Genomic DNA, 16,480 nt, shown 5'->3' with positions numbered 1-16,480 from the left:
TAATCTGAGCTGCATAAATAATTAAAGCAGTAGCAATGCTATACTGTAGCGCTAAGTTCTGAATTACAAATAAAAGTAATATTCTTTCGCCAAAAGCAGCCTAAACGCGGTGTTTTGTAAGAAAAGAGGCCAAAGTCCAGGTTATGACAGTCTGCCGTTCTTTTGATTTTTAACTTTTTGTTGGACCCAGTTTTTAATCCGCTCATTAATTTGAATTTTTTACAAGATGTTTGACCCCCCGTCACAGTTATTGTCACGTTTGGTTTACGAGTTCGAGGCTCGACGCTGCTACCATGTCGTGGACGTATGTGTCAGCGGACAAGACACTTAACAAAATTGGTTCTTTATGGAGGTTTCAAAATACAGTCTGTATTATAACATATGTCGTTGCCCCGCCACGAAAATTCAAATGAATAATTTTCATTTTTATGCTTCATTTAACCTTTCAAGTCACATTTCAACTCAGAGATTTTTCCCTCGGTTTGCTGCCTATTCATTTTTATGCTTCATTTAATCTTTATATTAAATCTACCTACCGTGGTTCTGTCCATAAAGAACTGGGTGCCAATAGTTTGCATTCCTGCCAAAGCAAAGATAACCAACACTATTAGTAAGACAAGAGTGAGATATCCGACTTTACTGAGCGAGTCGGCAATCATCTGCATCAGTTTGCTGAGAGTTGGCCACGACTTTGCCAGCTTGAGTATTCGAACCTGTATGAGACAATTGATTAGTTTTAGAAGGGAGTTTTTGAAAACCTAGAGACTATTTTTAAATTGAAAGTATTCAATACGTTTTAGTTAAGAATTATACGGTAACATGTTTAGTAGGGTGGGAAAGATAGGACACCCACCCTACTAAAATTTTTAGCACATAATAACTAATCGTGTTTTAAAAAAATAACAACGGTCTATGGAAGTCGTAAAGATACGGATAAATAATTCTTTGAATGTTCTTTGTTAACTACCAAATGGCCCGAGAAAATAGAATGAAAGAGTGTCTTATCTTTTTCATCACGTGTGTCCTATATATTCTCTATGGGTACCATAACTGACCACTTACCAGACGTATGAGTCGAAATGTTCTTAGTACAGATAAACCATCCGGTAATTTGTCCGACACAATTAATTCAAACACACTCAGTGTAACAACTACGAAGTCAAATATGTTCCACGCTGCTTTGAAGTAATTGTAAGGCGAAAGGGCGAAGATTTTGAGAGCCATTTCGATGGCGAATAAAGCCGTGAACACCTGGTATAAGTAGACATATTTTATTTAGGAATTTCTAAAAATATTTTAATATCAAAATTAGTAAAATCTGTCTTTTATATTATAAATGATTTTTTTCTTTTAAAAAAGTTGCATGCTCTATTCGACGAGTCGCTTTGTACCATCTACTTTACAAAAATCGTATTTATACAGCATTTGCAACGCCAACTTACCACGTTTGAATAGTAGAGCAAGTTTTTAAATATATCGTCTTTCGGTTCTTTTTCCATCGCCATAAAAAGCGTGTTAAGAACCACAAGTGTAACAGTGATCATTTCGGCCGCTGAGGCCGTGAAGAACTTGTGCAGTTTGCTGCGTATGCGGCAGATGATGCTACTACCTTCGCAGCATGACCACCTTTATAAAAAATGAAATTTAAAACTCGAAAATGCTTTAATTAACAACGGCCTTTAGGAGCCATGAAGGTACAGGCATATACAATTCTGTGGGGCTACCATTTTAAAAAGGCGAGTTAAACCTTTTTTTAAAGTCGTGAGGATATACGGTTATATGCAATTTTGTAAATATTCTTTGTTTATTATACCAAATGAATCGATTTAAAACAGAATATAAAACATATACCATCTTACCCCAACCTACTGCATATAAAACATAATAGCGTACAAATACAACCAACGAAATACCTACTTTATCATAATATCTCCGCATTTATACCACGATCGCAAATGGTAAAATCGCTTTTTCTGAATCTGCAAATCGTCTGCTTTGAACGCGACCACTGTACGGGCTGCGTTTCGTCGCTTTGTTAAAATTTCCTGCGGCGAATGGAAATAATTTTATATAGATATTTTAGAACAGAATAAACACAACGTTGTGTGGGAATTGTTCGTGTGAGGAAGGATATACGTTACATAACACCTATAATATTTAATGACTTCGTGCCCGTTTACGGGTTATCACGTACGCAACTTCGTGGGTGATATTTTAGCTGACAATCCGAGCAACGACTGTTGAGTGTATAGTTCATAGACACACATGCTAACAAGTTACATCTATAGGCACATAATATGAGAAAATTCAGATGTACTCCAAAAATCAAATTAAGTGTAGTAGGGTGGAGGAAGACGGGGCATCTTTAGCACATAATATCCAAATACGCTGATCGCGTTTTAAACAATTAACAACGGTCTATGGGAGTCTTGAGAATACGGTTTTATAATTATGTGAATGTTCTTTGTTAACTACCAAATAGGTCGAGAAAATAGAATGAAAAGGTGTCCCATCCTAGTATGTATATAAAACTGATTTACAGTGTATAAAAACAAAATAAAATAATCGGTATGTAACATTGTACAATCCAAAATTTCTCACTTTTTCATTGAGTAGTTCCACTTTTTCTACCTCGAGAGCATTTTCAACACTCTTCCTCTGCCCTTCGTATGATGATGCGACCACAGCGAGGATCAGATTAACAAGATAATAACTTCCAAGGAAGATCATTGTGAGGAAAAAGAGGACGGACACCGGACCTACGTGATGTAGAGAATATTAAATGTTAAATTAAAATGGTTAAATTAAAAAGTTTTTTGAAAAATTGGAAAATTTAACAAAAATATTTTTTATTAAAATTTTAGAAAATTTTAAAAAATTAACAGTTTAAAAATTGAAAAGTTCTATTAAACTCTACGTGGGTGTGGTGCTATATATGTATCGCATGTTATGGGGTCTGATATATAGGCAAGACGACAGTATCCCTCGACCACGATGAAAGCTAAAATTTTACTAAATTAATAATTTTTAATTGTTTTTTTATTCGTTTAATTCCATACTTAATCGAAATTACACTTCTGACAATAAAAACGTCATAATCAGAGCACGCGTTGTTTTTGATAACAAACATATTTTTGCGAATTCGTCCATGGTATGCATTCTGCTGAGTGAGATTTTATCATTTCAATCCTGACTGAAACCGCATTTTGTAAATTGCTTGCGGTTTGAGTAGCTCAATAAACGCATCTGCAATATTGCGAACGCCGACCGATCTCGGCGGTCTCTAAGATTTGTAAGTGCAGCTTTCCGCATTATTTATGCATGCGCAGCATCCAAGTTTAACGACTATTTCTTTGAGTGGGCGACGCGCGCTGAAAGGGGTGTGATTTTAAAAGGCGCATCCATGGGCGGTCGTACATCTTGCTAAAGTCTGGTTTGTTTAACAGAACTTTCCCGATGGAAAGAATAACTGATAAAGGCAGGCCAACTAAATGCACATGGGGAATTCACTTTAACTCGACAGAGTGTAAAATGTTGTACCGCAAGTAATGCAAAAACATGTTTGGCATCAAGTAATGCAAAATCGTCGTATAGCACCTAGTGGTAAGGTAGGTACCTTTATTAAATAATATCCCACGTTTCCTATTCTTGTTTTTAACAATTAACGAGTTGGCCCATTAACCCTTAATATACAAAAAAAAGATTATATAAGTATAGAATTTATGAAGATTCACATACCGCTTGTTTCTAGTACTTGTAGATATAATTCCTCCCAATTGTCTTGCAAAGAAAGTCGGAATACAGAAAGGAAAGCGAACGGAAAATTGTCGAAACTTGTGAAACCAAAGTTCGGATTTGATCCAACTTTTAAACACATTGTGTAAGCTGGACATTGACTGTAGGAAATATTAGGAATTCATGATTTTGAAAATGACATGTTTTATTGTATATAGTAGGTTGGGGTAAGATGATCCATTATTTCCTTAGTTTATCGTCCCATTTATAATAAACAAGGAATCCTATAACCGTATTCTTTCGACTTTAAAAGAGCGTTGTTATTTGTTAAAAACACGATTAGGAAATATGGGATACTGTTCTAACAGTTTCCCATATTACCCCACAGCACTATCACGTCACGAAATTTAAGTAAAATCGATGGCTTTTTAATGATTATTTTTAGACCTGTTTTGCAAAGCCCAAAAAGCTTTAAACATTTTTAAAAGTAAAACAAAGTTTCAAAAAAGCTTTTCGCTGCAAACATTAGGCAGTTGTTTGTAATTAGCTGTAAAAGCCGTACACGTTACAGGGTAGAGAAAATGAAATTGTTATGTCGTGAGACCAGAAATTCGATATGCCTTGTTTCTGGACAGGTGATAGCTGTAATGTATTATTCATTGACATTGGTGGAAAAGTGATGTTTGGTGTACTTTTACATTACCGTCCGGGCTGATTTCTAGGATAAAATGAACTATCTTGACAAGAGGTTTTCTTTAACGCCACTTTGCAACCTAAACAATTAAATATATTCTATATGGGCGAGGACATTTTTCGTGGACCTGGGATTTAGATCAAACACACATACTGCATTCGTAAGTTTAAGTTACCACTTACAGTGTTCCAGTAAGGTTGCCGCATAATTGGTACGCCACTCCGTTTTTTAAATATTTCTGAGGATTTGTTGTCCATGTTTTCCAATCGAATTTGTAATTTGTTGAGTTGAACTTTGGAATTTTAGATTTTTGAAACTTCCAAGGCAGAAGTCCTTGTACAACTGGACACTGGCCTTTTTCTATGGTAGAATTCGAACTGTCCCATATTTCAGTGTTGACCGTTGTGAAACTTAAGCTCGATTCTGTCGGCAGCACTGCAGTAGCTATCGAAGAATTGGTCAGCTGTTCAAATGTACCGGATCTGAAAAAAGTAGAAAATAAAGATAAAAAAACCAGAAATCATTGCATAATACAAATTTCCAAATATGCTTATGTACTTCCCTTCGCGTAGTATAGATTTAAGTTACCTATATATCTAAATTTGGAAACATAAAACTATCAATACTCTATACCCTTCTGTGCAAAGAAGCAAAATACATTTTTAGATTTCCCATCCTGGCGATTTCGGTCGGGACTGTTAACCAAACAATTCTTATCATTTCGTGTGAATAAAATATTTGTTTTGACTATAAAAGAATAAACATCGTTTCGCACGCCTGTCAAATCTTATACTAATTCATATCATGTTTCTCATAAAATAAACAGCAGGACACGGCCGCTATGTACCCCTGATGCCGTATTACATTTCCGCTTATAATTGGGAATTTTGTCAGTTTCCCGAACTTACTGCTTTCCTTAATTCTCAAAACAGAAAACGTTCCAGCTAAAAATACCCGAATCCCGGAGGAGATAACAGAATAGCCAAACATAGGTAATCGGTCAAATATAATAAATATTCCTGCATATCCATGTAAAACCCCAAAGAAAAAAAATTAGCAAAATTTTAGGCAGATCAAACACGCAGAAAGTATAAGAAGCAACGCAAATCCGAGATGGCATCATTTCATTCTATTATAACTAAAGATTCAGAAAATTCAGACGATTTATCTATACCCCAAGTACAAAGAAGAACATTCGACCATTATCAACTAAAAGAATTATAATTTAACAAGCGATATGGGATCATTCAAATTTGTGTCATTTGTAGTTATGGTTGTATTGACATGCACACCATGCACAATGGGTCTATCTTGTCCTTCAAGACCTACGCAATTTGATTTAGCTGCATTTCGTCACAACCTATCTTCTATGGGTGGCAGCCTTTTGCGAAGGAAAGGAAACGGTCAAAGCATCCATGTATGTAGTTATACGGTTACAAGGAAACAATTTAACGTATTTTATGAATGTGAATGAAAGTAAGAATGTAATTTGTTTTATCCCCGCGTGTCGGGGCAGCGAGAATCGTTATAACACGGGTGTTCTGTTTAATACACCCCGTGCCCGCTTACAGGTTTTCTCATACGTAACTTTGTATGCAGTTTCATTTATATTTTTTTTATAAATACCGACGACTATATGAGTTTTTTTATAACTGTGCACCGTAAAAATCGTTTTATTCAGTGTTTTATTTGTCATACAGATTCCTAATAAGGCGAGAGCTTCGGTAGAAAGGCTCTGGCTCACCGACGAAGAAAAAAGTGACATAGCTGGCCAACATGGAGAAGGAGCTAGCATTGCTTTGGAAGTTTATCGTTTAATGCAGTGGTTTATGGAAGTCGGGGACGCGCTCAATGTAAGTCAAGTTAACACTCTAGATTTTTTAATACGTTTATTTATTTTTTATTAACAGTTTAAAAGTCAACTTTTAGAATTAAAAATTTAAAATTTTGAAACCGGTAAATAGTTAATGGTTACAACACCCCTTGATTAATCGGCGTTTTATTGACATAACGCAGAGCGGACCGAAAACTTGCCTTCGCAGAGTGTCTGAAACTGTACCGGCTGCTAGCGAGCAGGTAAGTTGTTTTCGAATCAATAATTTATAGTTTAACGAGCTTGGAACAGTAAAAAACCCAAGTTATTTTTGTTACCAGGTTTGTAACCCGGAATCTGTGACACAAGAATGCATGCAAGCTTTAGAAGCATCGACTAGGTCCTTGCTACGATCCATTCTAGGACTAAGTTTCAACGCTACTCCAAGAGTAAGTGGCATTTTACACTGGGTACTATGCATAGCTGGCTGGGGTAGGATGGGACGTATTTTTTTTTCTTTTTTTTGTCACATTCGGTAGTACACAAAGAATATTTCTTAAATTGTTTAACGATAACCCAGCGACTCTAAATGAACGGGGTAATATAGCTTATGTTATAAACATACTGCGAATAAAAATAACCGCCAGTGTTTCCTTATTAATTACCAAACACAATAATTCCACCCAACATTACAGGATATGGAAACACTTCTACAATGTACTTTTAAAAATCTAATTGAGACCGATATTTGGCGACCACGCAAATCGTACTGCGCCATTTTTGACGACCGGATGTTACGTCATATTATGACGTGGTTCGAGCTCCAGTAAAATCAATACGAGGAAAACAGATTAAGATACCCATGTTTACACGATGCTTCCCAAACATTTATTTATATTTTTTAATACTGTATATATCATTTTGTATGCATTTGTTTTTTTACATTTTTATATTTTTCCTTAATTTTTTTTTCCATTTTGAAAATTATTTTTTAATCGCCTTTGAAAAGATGTTAACGTGTTCCGAATTAATATGCAAATAAATCGTTTCCAATTTAATTTGTTCAAAAACTACGACCAGGAAATGCAAGACTTTATTTGCTTACAGTATCCATCTTACTCCACCAGACTAATAAAACATATAGTAGGGTGGGGGAGATGAGACACCCTTCGATCAGGATATTTGGACATTATAAAGATGTCCCATCTTACCCCACCATTTTAAACGATATAAATATAATTGACTTACGAAAACATGTAGGTGGTTTGGTTTTGCGAAGCCCGAAACACGTCATCCAAGTACGTCATTTCCTCCATCACTTGTGACCCAAAATTAGACAATATTACTTTCCCGTAAACTTCATTCATTTTGCATAAAGACGTGGTAGAATTGTTTTGGTTCATTCCATACCTAAAATATAAAGCAGCAGATTTCAACGGAGGAATTGTAAAGTTTTGTTACATTCGCATAGTACTATGTAGTAGGGTGGGGGAAGATGGGACACCTTTAACACATAATATCCAAATAGCCGGATCGTGTTTTAAACAATTAACAATGGTCCAAAGAGGTCGTGAAGATACGGTTTTATAATTCATTGAATGTTCTTTGTTTACTACCAAATGGAAAGAGAAAACTAAAAGAAAAGGTGTCCCATCTTCCCCCACATCACTATATATATACTTTTTCAAATCGGCTGTACAAGTTCTTGACAATTGTGGGTGTTTAGTACAAGTTCACATATAAACATAGTTTTGTATGATGCATTTAAATTAGTGTAGTCTATACAGATAAGGTACGTATAGTAGATAGTGCATGAAAAGACATGCATACAGTGTTGCTTTAAAGTTCATTCAAAAACATTATGTTCCAGTATAGGCACATATTTTAAAACAGTGAAGAAAGTAAATGTCAAATGTAGGTTATCAAATTTCATTAATAACCTACTTTTGGCTAGCGGGGTAGGAATGAATCAAATTACTTATAAAAATAATAATAATAACTTTATGCGAAAATGTAAAAGAGACAGCATATAGCGACTAAACAGCAGATATTAAAACACGCTTAAACATATTTTTTATTAATTTGAAGAAAATAAGTGCGGTTGCTACACCTATATAGCAGACAAACAACGAGCTATTCATGTTTAATTAAATCCAAGTTAAACTTCTAATGAAAACACAAGTGTGTTTAAAATAGAACATGTACAATAGGGGGAGTGAGGTTTAAAGAAAATTGATCCAGAAAAAATTATATAATTCATAAATTCTTACGTTTCGTAACACATAGGTGGATATGGGAGTAAGGCAGGTGGACGGAGAACACATTTGTGGTGTAATGTACCGCGGAAAAACTGAAATCCGACCAAGGAAAACATTGAGAAACCGAGCAGACTTAACAACATCGCATCTTTGAGTGCCTTTGTGGAAGCAACTAAAGCCGATACGATCATACGGAGACCTACAGAACAACAATAACTGTTAAAAGAACCAGCATATATAGTAGGGCGGAGGAGGATGGGACACTTCTTAATTCTATTTTCTCGTTCGTTTTGGTAGTAAACAAAGAACGATTAAAGAATTATAAAACTGTTTCCTTAAGACTCCATAGACCGTTGGTAATTATTTAAAAAACGGTCAGAATGTTTGGATATTAAATGTGCTTAAGGTGTCCCATCTTACCCCACAGAAATATATACTCGTATTCTGTGCCGTTATTAGTACGCTGGGGAAATGGGGCAAAAAGGAAAAAAGACACAAAACCAAGGCCGCCCCTTTAAAAGTGAGAAACGCTGTAAACACGTTTTCAATTATCCGCTTGTTTTACCTGGTATTACCGAGACCGTTTTAAAAACCCTGAGAACCCGAATCGCCCTCAGGAATGTAAGACTACTGATCTTGGAGGCATCGCCAGCTGAAGTTTGAGATATAATGACCAAAACATACCTGAAAAGCAGGTGAACAAACTTATATAATGAAACCGCACAAAGAGATTTCACAGACCATAAAAGCAAAGCTCTGTTTTTGTTGGCGTTTAATGAAACTATATCACACATATTTAACTGTATCGTAAATTTCCAGTGTTTATTGAAAGAATGTGAAATTTTCCCGTGACGTCATTCTTCCATGACGTCATACTCAAAGCTGGTGTGACGGTTATTCAATAAAAGCCCGAGAACCTACGTTGAAACTAACAGGATCGATGGTAATTTACTAAAAAGCTATAACCACGTATATTCCTAAAAGCCATACCTTTTGAATGGCTACCATGTTTTATAAGAAGAGTTTGGCTGAGATCGACTTTCTTCTTTTGTCGATAAATAAAGTTGAATGACAACTTACGCGGCAATGATAACGATAAAATCCAGCCAGTTCCAAGGGTCTCTAAGGTAACTGAATCGATGCAAAACGAACCCACGTCCCACGATTTTAACAGCCGCTTCGATAGTGTAAATAGCAGTGAATATATGCCTGGGAAATTCAAAACATTTGGTATTAAAGGTACATAAATATTTTATGCTACATATGTGTATGGGGTAGTAAGCCAAACCAGGCTTTATAAATCTCAGATCCGCTAATGACCTCATCCATATAGAATAGAAAGTGCAAGAAACAATAAAACCCAGACATACTTTAAATTAAATCTAAAACAGATTTTCTTAATTTTTCGTACTGATAAAAGTGATCAAAACAGAGAAAATTGTCAAAACGGAATGTGAGGTTTGAGTGAGGTTATAGAGGCCCAACGTGTACAGGAGCTGAGACTTAAGGCCTCCGTTGGTCCATTACCCCAAAGGTACTATCTATAAATGTGTTTAGATTAATATGAGACCATATAAAAAATATACGTAAAGATAAGCGGAACTTTTTTTTATGAAAAAAACCTTACTCGACATATTTTTCGGACCATTGTGGTTTATCGTTTCCCGTAATCATCATGACTAAGCAGTTTATCAGAATTGTGACGATGACGATGCCATTGAACCACGTGACACAAGTAAGTTAAGAAAATAAACTAATTTTTGTTTTTTTACAAATAAATGAAATTGCGGCAGTGTTTGGTAATAACCCTTTAACTGCCGCTGTCGACTATGGTTAACATATTATTACGACTATTTTATGGACATGTCCGCAAATAACGCAACCATATGTCGTGTCTTTGTTGTATATCTTTTTAAAAGGTTGCATATATATAGGCTACCCTATGAGCGATTAATAAAACGGACAAGAATTAATAATTCTTTGATAAAAGCAGTAGAATAAAATTAATCATAACAACATCTCCCAAACTGTGGGCATTTTAAATTTAACCGCTTGCACTAATACGCCCTCGTGTGTGCATACACGCGTGGTAAATGGCCTTAAATGTTGAGATCCCAGAATATGTGGATTTTAAATTATGTTATTTACAGCAATATAATTTTTAAACGATTTAAAAGGATATTTGTTGACCAATATGTTGATAAAATGTCGTCTGAATCTGCTTTCACGTCCAAACAAGTACAGAGATTTTTCCTCGCTGAACCGAAAGATGAGACGGTTTTCATTCAAGACAAGAAAAGTCTGTAAAACATGTTGCTAAAATAAATACTGGCTTTGTTATGTGGATAAACATATAGTGGATGTAGGTCTGTGTGCGGTGGTGTATGATCATCCATAAAGTTACATATGGCAACTCATAAAGGGCACGAGGTGTATGGGACAGAACACTATATTGTTGTAACGACTGTTGTTGGCCCGCCACACGAGGATTAACAAGACACGTTTATTCATATAGATGTTGAAGTTAAATAAATTTTTCCTTGCAACTTACTTTATCCTCGCGTGACTGGAAAACTAACATGGGTGTTTTGTTTCATACACCTCGTGCCCGATTACGGGTTACCACATATGTAACTTGTAAGTGAGAGTTTTAGTTTCATAACCACATATGTGTAGGCAAGATATTTTTGTGTGACAACCGCCAACTTTAAAGGTCAAATCAAATTGGAAGTCGTAAAACGTACGTAAGCTTAGAGCAACCCATTTAATTTTTATGCCTAGCGTATAGGCCATAATCTGTACAGAATAAAGATTCCTCTAAAACACAAGGAGTATTTTGTGTACAGTAGGGAAGCCACATACTGTGGTCAAATTGTCACGCTATCAATTCACACACATTTCTGTTTTAAATATAAATTATGTATAGCAAGACGATCAGGTGCTGACGAGGGGTATACAGGAAAGGCTAAAAAAATTAAATTTTTATCTCCTAGCAACTGCGCATGCCTGTAAAATCTTATATTAAAGATACTAAAAATCGGAACGACTTGCATTTAAACCATTTTAGAATCTAATTCCGTGCGATTTTTTTTTAATAAAATATGGTAAGACGGGACACCTGTTCATTATATTTTTCCTCTTATTACAGGTAGTAAACAAAGAACACTCAAAGAATTATAAAACCGTATCCTCACGACTCCCATAGGCCGTTGTTAGCTGTTAATACACGATCCGGATATTTTTTACGTACTAAAAGTGTCCCATCTTCCCCCACCTTACTACATATGCTAAACCTAAAACATAAGTAAAAACCTTTTTGTCTTTGTAAAATGGGTCAGGGTCTTCGATGGGCTCCAATAATTTTTCGGGAGTTTTTGAGTAACCAATAGTAAGACGCCGTTGCTGCTTTAAACGAGCCAAGGGAGCGGAACAATTCTGAAGGTAAAATGTGGCTTAACTGTGCGGAAATTATTTATTTGAATACTTGTCGAAAAAGGTAAAGGTATGATTTTATGATACAGTAGTTTGGGCCAAGATTGTTCATATTCACTCTATCATTACACTCGGTGGTAAACAAAGATTAGTTACCGAGCTATAAAACCTTATATCCTTACGACTCTAAAAGAATGTTGTTAATTGTTTGAAAACTAGACCAGGAAACATGGGATGTTATGACGCTACGGTATCCATCTTACCCCACAGTACTATTTGGCTGCAATCTAATTATCGAACACAATAAAAAGACAATTGTTGTAGACTACATAAAGGTGCTTGGCAAAAGATTTTGTGTAACTAAATTGACATCTACATTTTGATGACAAAGATCTGTTAATGAATAATATATCGCCTTTAAAATACACTTTATATCCAAAACCCAGTTTAAAAGCCGACTATTCCATATTAGAAGTGAAGCAAATTGCACGTGAGGGACATTATGAAATGGGAAAAGTTTAATGGAAAACTAATTTAGACAATTTGCAATCAAATTTCGCTCATAAAGAGACAAGCCATTCCAAAATTTATTTATCTTATTGATTTTAAAGTAAGTTGTTTCTTACCTTTCCGTTTGGACTGCTCCTATCGATTTCAAAGTCTCTTTCTTTCTTTTCAACCCGAATTTTCCGTCCCCTAATCATTGCCATTTCTTCGTAAAACTCCTATTTTCTAATGGCTTGTGAAACACAATGGGTTTTGATATTCCAAAATTCTTCGCCTTCTGGCATTTCGCGTCAGTAAAAAACAGAGAAAGTCAACATAGCCGCACTATCTGTTAAAACAACGCTTATAGATATTTCTGCAAAACAACTCTGCAAAATAAAAAGCTACCGTAACTCGGCGTTGCCGTAAAACCATAGTATACTGAAGTGATAGTACGCTAACGAGACCACGTGACCACTTTTCACGCATGAGTGCACAGTTGCACTTCGCCCGACAGTTCAGCCAGACAGTGCAGTATAACAGTGCAAGGCAGAGTCCGTATATAAGCATTTTTATATGTTTATATACGGAAAAGGATCGCGAAAATTGTTGTATAATGTACAGTGACACATTTTTAATAGTTTAGCGAATTTGACTGATCGTTTGCGTAAAGAAATTACATTTGTAGCCAGATTGGAAATAATCATCATAGAGTAGCATATATACAATGGCCTCTGCTTAAACGAAAGTTTTCTGGACGACCTATTTGCTGATTCACTAACCACAGGTAGCACCAGATATAAGAATTTTACAAGTAAAAATCTCAGAACTTATGCATTGAGTTCTGATCTGGCAGATATTCAACCCACTGTAATTATTGAAGATTTCGGAAACAATTCTAATGCAATTCACTGCGTTGTAGCAGATGGATTAAACATCAATAGAGTATTTTTTAAACTTGTAAGTTCAACTGGGGGCATGGATTACGATTCTGTTCTGGTTGCCCCAAATCCCTTTTCAGAAGAACGGCCTATATTTCTTTGTTCCGATCCACCACACTTGCTTAAGGTAAACTACTTTTTTTCTTATTTCTAATTTTTAATATTCAAATATTTTTTTGTAGACTGTCAGAAATTCACTCTGTTCATCGGGTTTTACTGGTACTCGGTTGATGAATTATAAAGGCATGGATATTTTATGGCAACATATTGACCAGCTATACGAACAAGAACAATCAACCATGTTGTTATTTCGAACCCGTTTAACAAAGGCACATATTCATCTAAATCCTTTCTCCAAGGTAGATATTTAATAACATGCAATTTCCATTTGTGTGACTAATGGTGTTTTAAACTTGCACCTTCTATATTGTACTTGGAGTTTTAAAAACAAGTTTATTATCTTTTAAGATGAATCTTAAGCTGGCGAAAGATATCTTCAGTTTACAGGTGGCAAAAAACTTGGATTCTGTCCAGGGAGCTGAAGGTACAGCAATGTTTGTGGCTCATGTTACTGAGTAAGTTACAGTAAATTTACAAATTTCCTGTAACTTACTCAGTTTACAAATTGTACAGTAATTTTCCCAAATTCTTAAAATAAACATCAATTATGAATGTGAAACAAAATGATATATCAAAGTACCCTTTTTCTGTCAAATATTTTTATATTAATTAGAATGTTTTTATTTAGCGTGAAATGGGCAGACGAATGCAAGACCCAGATATACATCAGTTTGGATATTCTGTTGCACACTATACCCAAAGAAAAGTTATCAAAAAAATTAAAGGTGGGAACACCACATTCGGAACCAAAAATATGTGGACCACTGTATGTGATGCTCCGATGCCCAAAAGAAAAAAGTTGTAACTTTTTTTCTTTTACCGTTTTTTTTTTTTTCTTTTACCATTTTTTTTATTCTATAATCCTAATATTGATCTCAAGGAAGGGCCTCTGTCCTGCTTTATAAAAAAAAACCTTGAGAAATGATGTATTGGGTAGGATAGCAGGACAGAGGCAAAAGGCTATTTAAATTTATGGATAACTTTTCGCTTCTTAAACTGTATACACATGATAAGCATAAGCTGAATAATAAATAAAACATTTATACTGCACTAACTGATCGCACCCAGAGCAAAACTCTTTTTTAAAGGTCGGTATTATAATAAAATTTTCGAAATACAGTTCAAACAAGAATAATAAAAGGGCAGGAAAAGAACAAAGAAAAAATAAAGCAATGTGTTAAAATAAAATATAAGCGTTCATATATTTACAAATGTGTGCCGGGAAAACGACAGTCGTTATAACACAGGTGTTCTGTTTCATACACCTCGTGACCATTCTCGATAATTGTGTTATTTATAATTTTATATGCTCCTGTTTAGTTAAAAATACTACATTAACTGCTGTCCTCTTCATCCCTATCACCATGTATATCCAGCAAATGATCGATAAATATTTTCATAAATGTTGTTTCCCATATTTTATGAAACACTGCATTAAAATCAATTTCCCTTGGATTTTTGTGTGTTTTCTTCACAGCAAGAACGTAGATTTGCTGGAGCACATACAGGTAGTCTGCATATGGGCATTTCAGCAGTCCAGGCACTTTCTCCATCATGTCAATAATTGCATTAGAATTGTTTCCGAAATCTTCAATAATTACAGTGGGTTGAATATCTGCCAGATCAGAACTCAATGCATAAGTTCTGAGATTTTTACTTGTAAAGTTCTTATATCTGGTGCTACCTGTGGTTAGTGAATCAGCAAATAGGTCGTCCAGAAAACTTTCGTTTAAGCAGAGGCCATTGTATATATGCTACTCTATGATGATTATTTCCAATCTGGCTACAAATGTAATTTCTTTACGCAAACGATCAGTCAAATTCGCTAAACTATTAAAAATGTGTCACTGTACATTATACAACAATTTTCGCGATCCTTTTCCGTATATAAACATATAAAAATGCTTATATACGGACTCTGCCTTGCACTGTTATACTGCACTGTCTGGCTGAACTGTCGGGCGAAGTGCAACTGTGCACTCATGCGTGAAAAGTGGTCACGTGGTCTCGTTAGCGTACTATCACTTCAGTATACTATGGTAAAACCAAAAGCACTTAAATGTTGTGTTACAGGCGCAAACAACCATTTCAAAAGCGACTATAATCCTGAGAACGACTTAGAAATTCGCTGGTTATGAAAAATTGATGCACGAAAGCAATTCGTCGACGTGAAACAGAAATATCCCAGTGCTAACTACCGAACTTTTAACAGTGCTTGTTATATTGTATTGAATACGTCGTTTCAGATTAACCATTTTTTTCATCGACCATGGCGCATATTTTGCCACTGAAATCGAACGGGTAGCTGATTGAATATAAAGAGACGCGTGCAGTGTATATACTACACTTATATCGTACCTAAACTCTTTGCTCTCCTTCGGGAAATAAGGTGTTATTGCTGTCAAGGCGGCTTTTAACCTATACGGTATAGGGTATTGCCAAGTTTGTTTGCTCGTGCTCGATTCTTCCAATTCAAAATATACTATAGGCTGACAAGAATTATAACTCCTGTTTTTTATCACTAAGAGAGCGCTATACGCGATTGCTGGTTCAATATCTCCGATAAAAGTGGCCAAAACCTTCATAAATACTTTATTGTTTAACCTACAACTGTGCGGAGAAATTCCCTAAAATCTTATCCGTTTTTAGGCCATCTTGGTGTAGGTTTCCAAAGATGAAATAACATGGCGGCTTTATCTTTTAAAATCAACGCGTTTAAGGCGTGAAACAGCATTAAACCGCAAAAGCAATATAAGCATTTCATTCTCGCATAACTGTTCAATATTCTCGTGCTATGCTTCGTCTTAGTGAATAAATAATTAAAAAGTCTACACACAACTGCCATTCTTTGGTGCAGAATAATCACAGCGTCCGAAAAAGCAAATTCTCTTTTTATCACCACGCGCAAAAGGAAACTCACTTTAGAAAAAAGTTCACATTTCCGCAGATAATCCCGTTACTTTGCGACAGTGTGTACAACAGGCGCATTAATTAAAAAAAC

At 35.4% G+C, this 16,480-nt stretch overlaps 2 protein-coding genes and 1 long non-coding RNA gene across 5 annotated transcripts in view; 1 reads left to right on the top strand and 2 right to left on the bottom strand.

Annotated features, from left to right (window-relative positions):
- The window catches only part of LOC149729971 (sodium channel protein type 4 subunit alpha B-like), a 28,380-nt gene extending 15,553 nt beyond the window's left edge, over positions 1 to 12,827 (bottom strand). For 2 of the 3 annotated variants that reach the window (XM_089887199.1, XM_089887200.1), the window contains exons 1-15: positions 12,559 to 12,827; positions 11,813 to 11,935; positions 10,683 to 10,801; positions 10,128 to 10,226; positions 9,581 to 9,709; positions 9,066 to 9,184; positions 8,513 to 8,699; positions 7,491 to 7,652; positions 4,612 to 4,911; positions 3,739 to 3,896; positions 2,602 to 2,759; positions 1,918 to 2,045; positions 1,443 to 1,626; positions 1,063 to 1,251; positions 537 to 713 (exon numbers count right to left, since the gene is read on the bottom strand). In XM_089887199.1, the coding sequence (XP_089743325.1) occupies positions 537 to 713; positions 1,063 to 1,251; positions 1,443 to 1,626; positions 1,918 to 2,045; positions 2,602 to 2,759; positions 3,739 to 3,896; positions 4,612 to 4,911; positions 7,491 to 7,652; positions 8,513 to 8,699; positions 9,066 to 9,184; positions 9,581 to 9,709; positions 10,128 to 10,226; positions 10,683 to 10,801; positions 11,813 to 11,935; positions 12,559 to 12,642 (2,316 nt within the window). In that variant the 5' untranslated portion in view covers positions 12,643 to 12,827. The remainder of the gene's footprint in view (positions 1 to 536; positions 714 to 1,062; positions 1,252 to 1,442; positions 1,627 to 1,917; positions 2,046 to 2,601; positions 2,760 to 3,738; positions 3,897 to 4,611; positions 4,912 to 7,490; positions 7,653 to 8,512; positions 8,700 to 9,065; positions 9,185 to 9,580; positions 9,710 to 10,127; positions 10,227 to 10,682; positions 10,802 to 11,812; positions 11,936 to 12,558) is intronic. The other variant, XM_089887201.1, reaches the window with a different exon arrangement.
- Positions 12,828 to 12,856: 29 nt separating this feature from the next.
- LOC149729970 (uncharacterized) lies at positions 12,857 to 14,185 on the top strand. Its single transcript, XM_089887217.1, has 5 exons — positions 12,857 to 13,205; positions 13,275 to 13,486; positions 13,542 to 13,718; positions 13,828 to 13,903; positions 14,108 to 14,185. The coding sequence occupies exons 2-5, from the start codon at positions 13,397 to 13,399 to the stop codon at positions 14,110 to 14,112; spliced, it is 348 nt and encodes a 115-aa protein (XP_089743343.1). The 5' UTR covers positions 12,857 to 13,205; positions 13,275 to 13,396; the 3' UTR covers positions 14,113 to 14,185.
- Positions 14,186 to 14,301: 116 nt separating this feature from the next.
- LOC149729969 (uncharacterized) lies at positions 14,302 to 15,526 on the bottom strand. The gene is made up of 2 exons (XR_016385904.1): positions 15,164 to 15,526; positions 14,302 to 15,067 (listed from the first exon to the last, which is right to left on the bottom strand). It is a non-coding gene; the product is annotated as an uncharacterized LOC149729969 (long non-coding RNA).
- Between the last annotated feature and the right edge of the window lie 954 nt (positions 15,527 to 16,480).

Source organism: Ciona robusta, chromosome 10, assembly GCF_009617815.1.
Source record: "Ciona robusta chromosome 10, ASM961781v2".
In the NCBI taxonomy this organism is placed as follows: Eukaryota; Metazoa; Chordata; class Ascidiacea; order Phlebobranchia; family Cionidae; genus Ciona; species Ciona robusta.
This window is presented reverse-complemented; position numbering and strand designations above follow the sequence as displayed.

Excerpts from the sequence above, each read along its gene's own strand:
- LOC149729970 (XM_089887217.1), top strand. The coding sequence starts at position 13,397 with ATGGATTACGATTCTGTTCTGGTTGCCCCAAATCCCTTTTCAGAAGAA. Across the intron at positions 13,487-13,541 it reads ATCCACCACACTTGCTTAAG|ACTGTCAGAAATTCACTCTG; the intron begins GTAAACTACTTT and ends ATTTTTTTGTAG. Across the intron at positions 13,719-13,827 it reads ATCTAAATCCTTTCTCCAAG|ATGAATCTTAAGCTGGCGAA; the intron begins GTAGATATTTAA and ends TTATCTTTTAAG.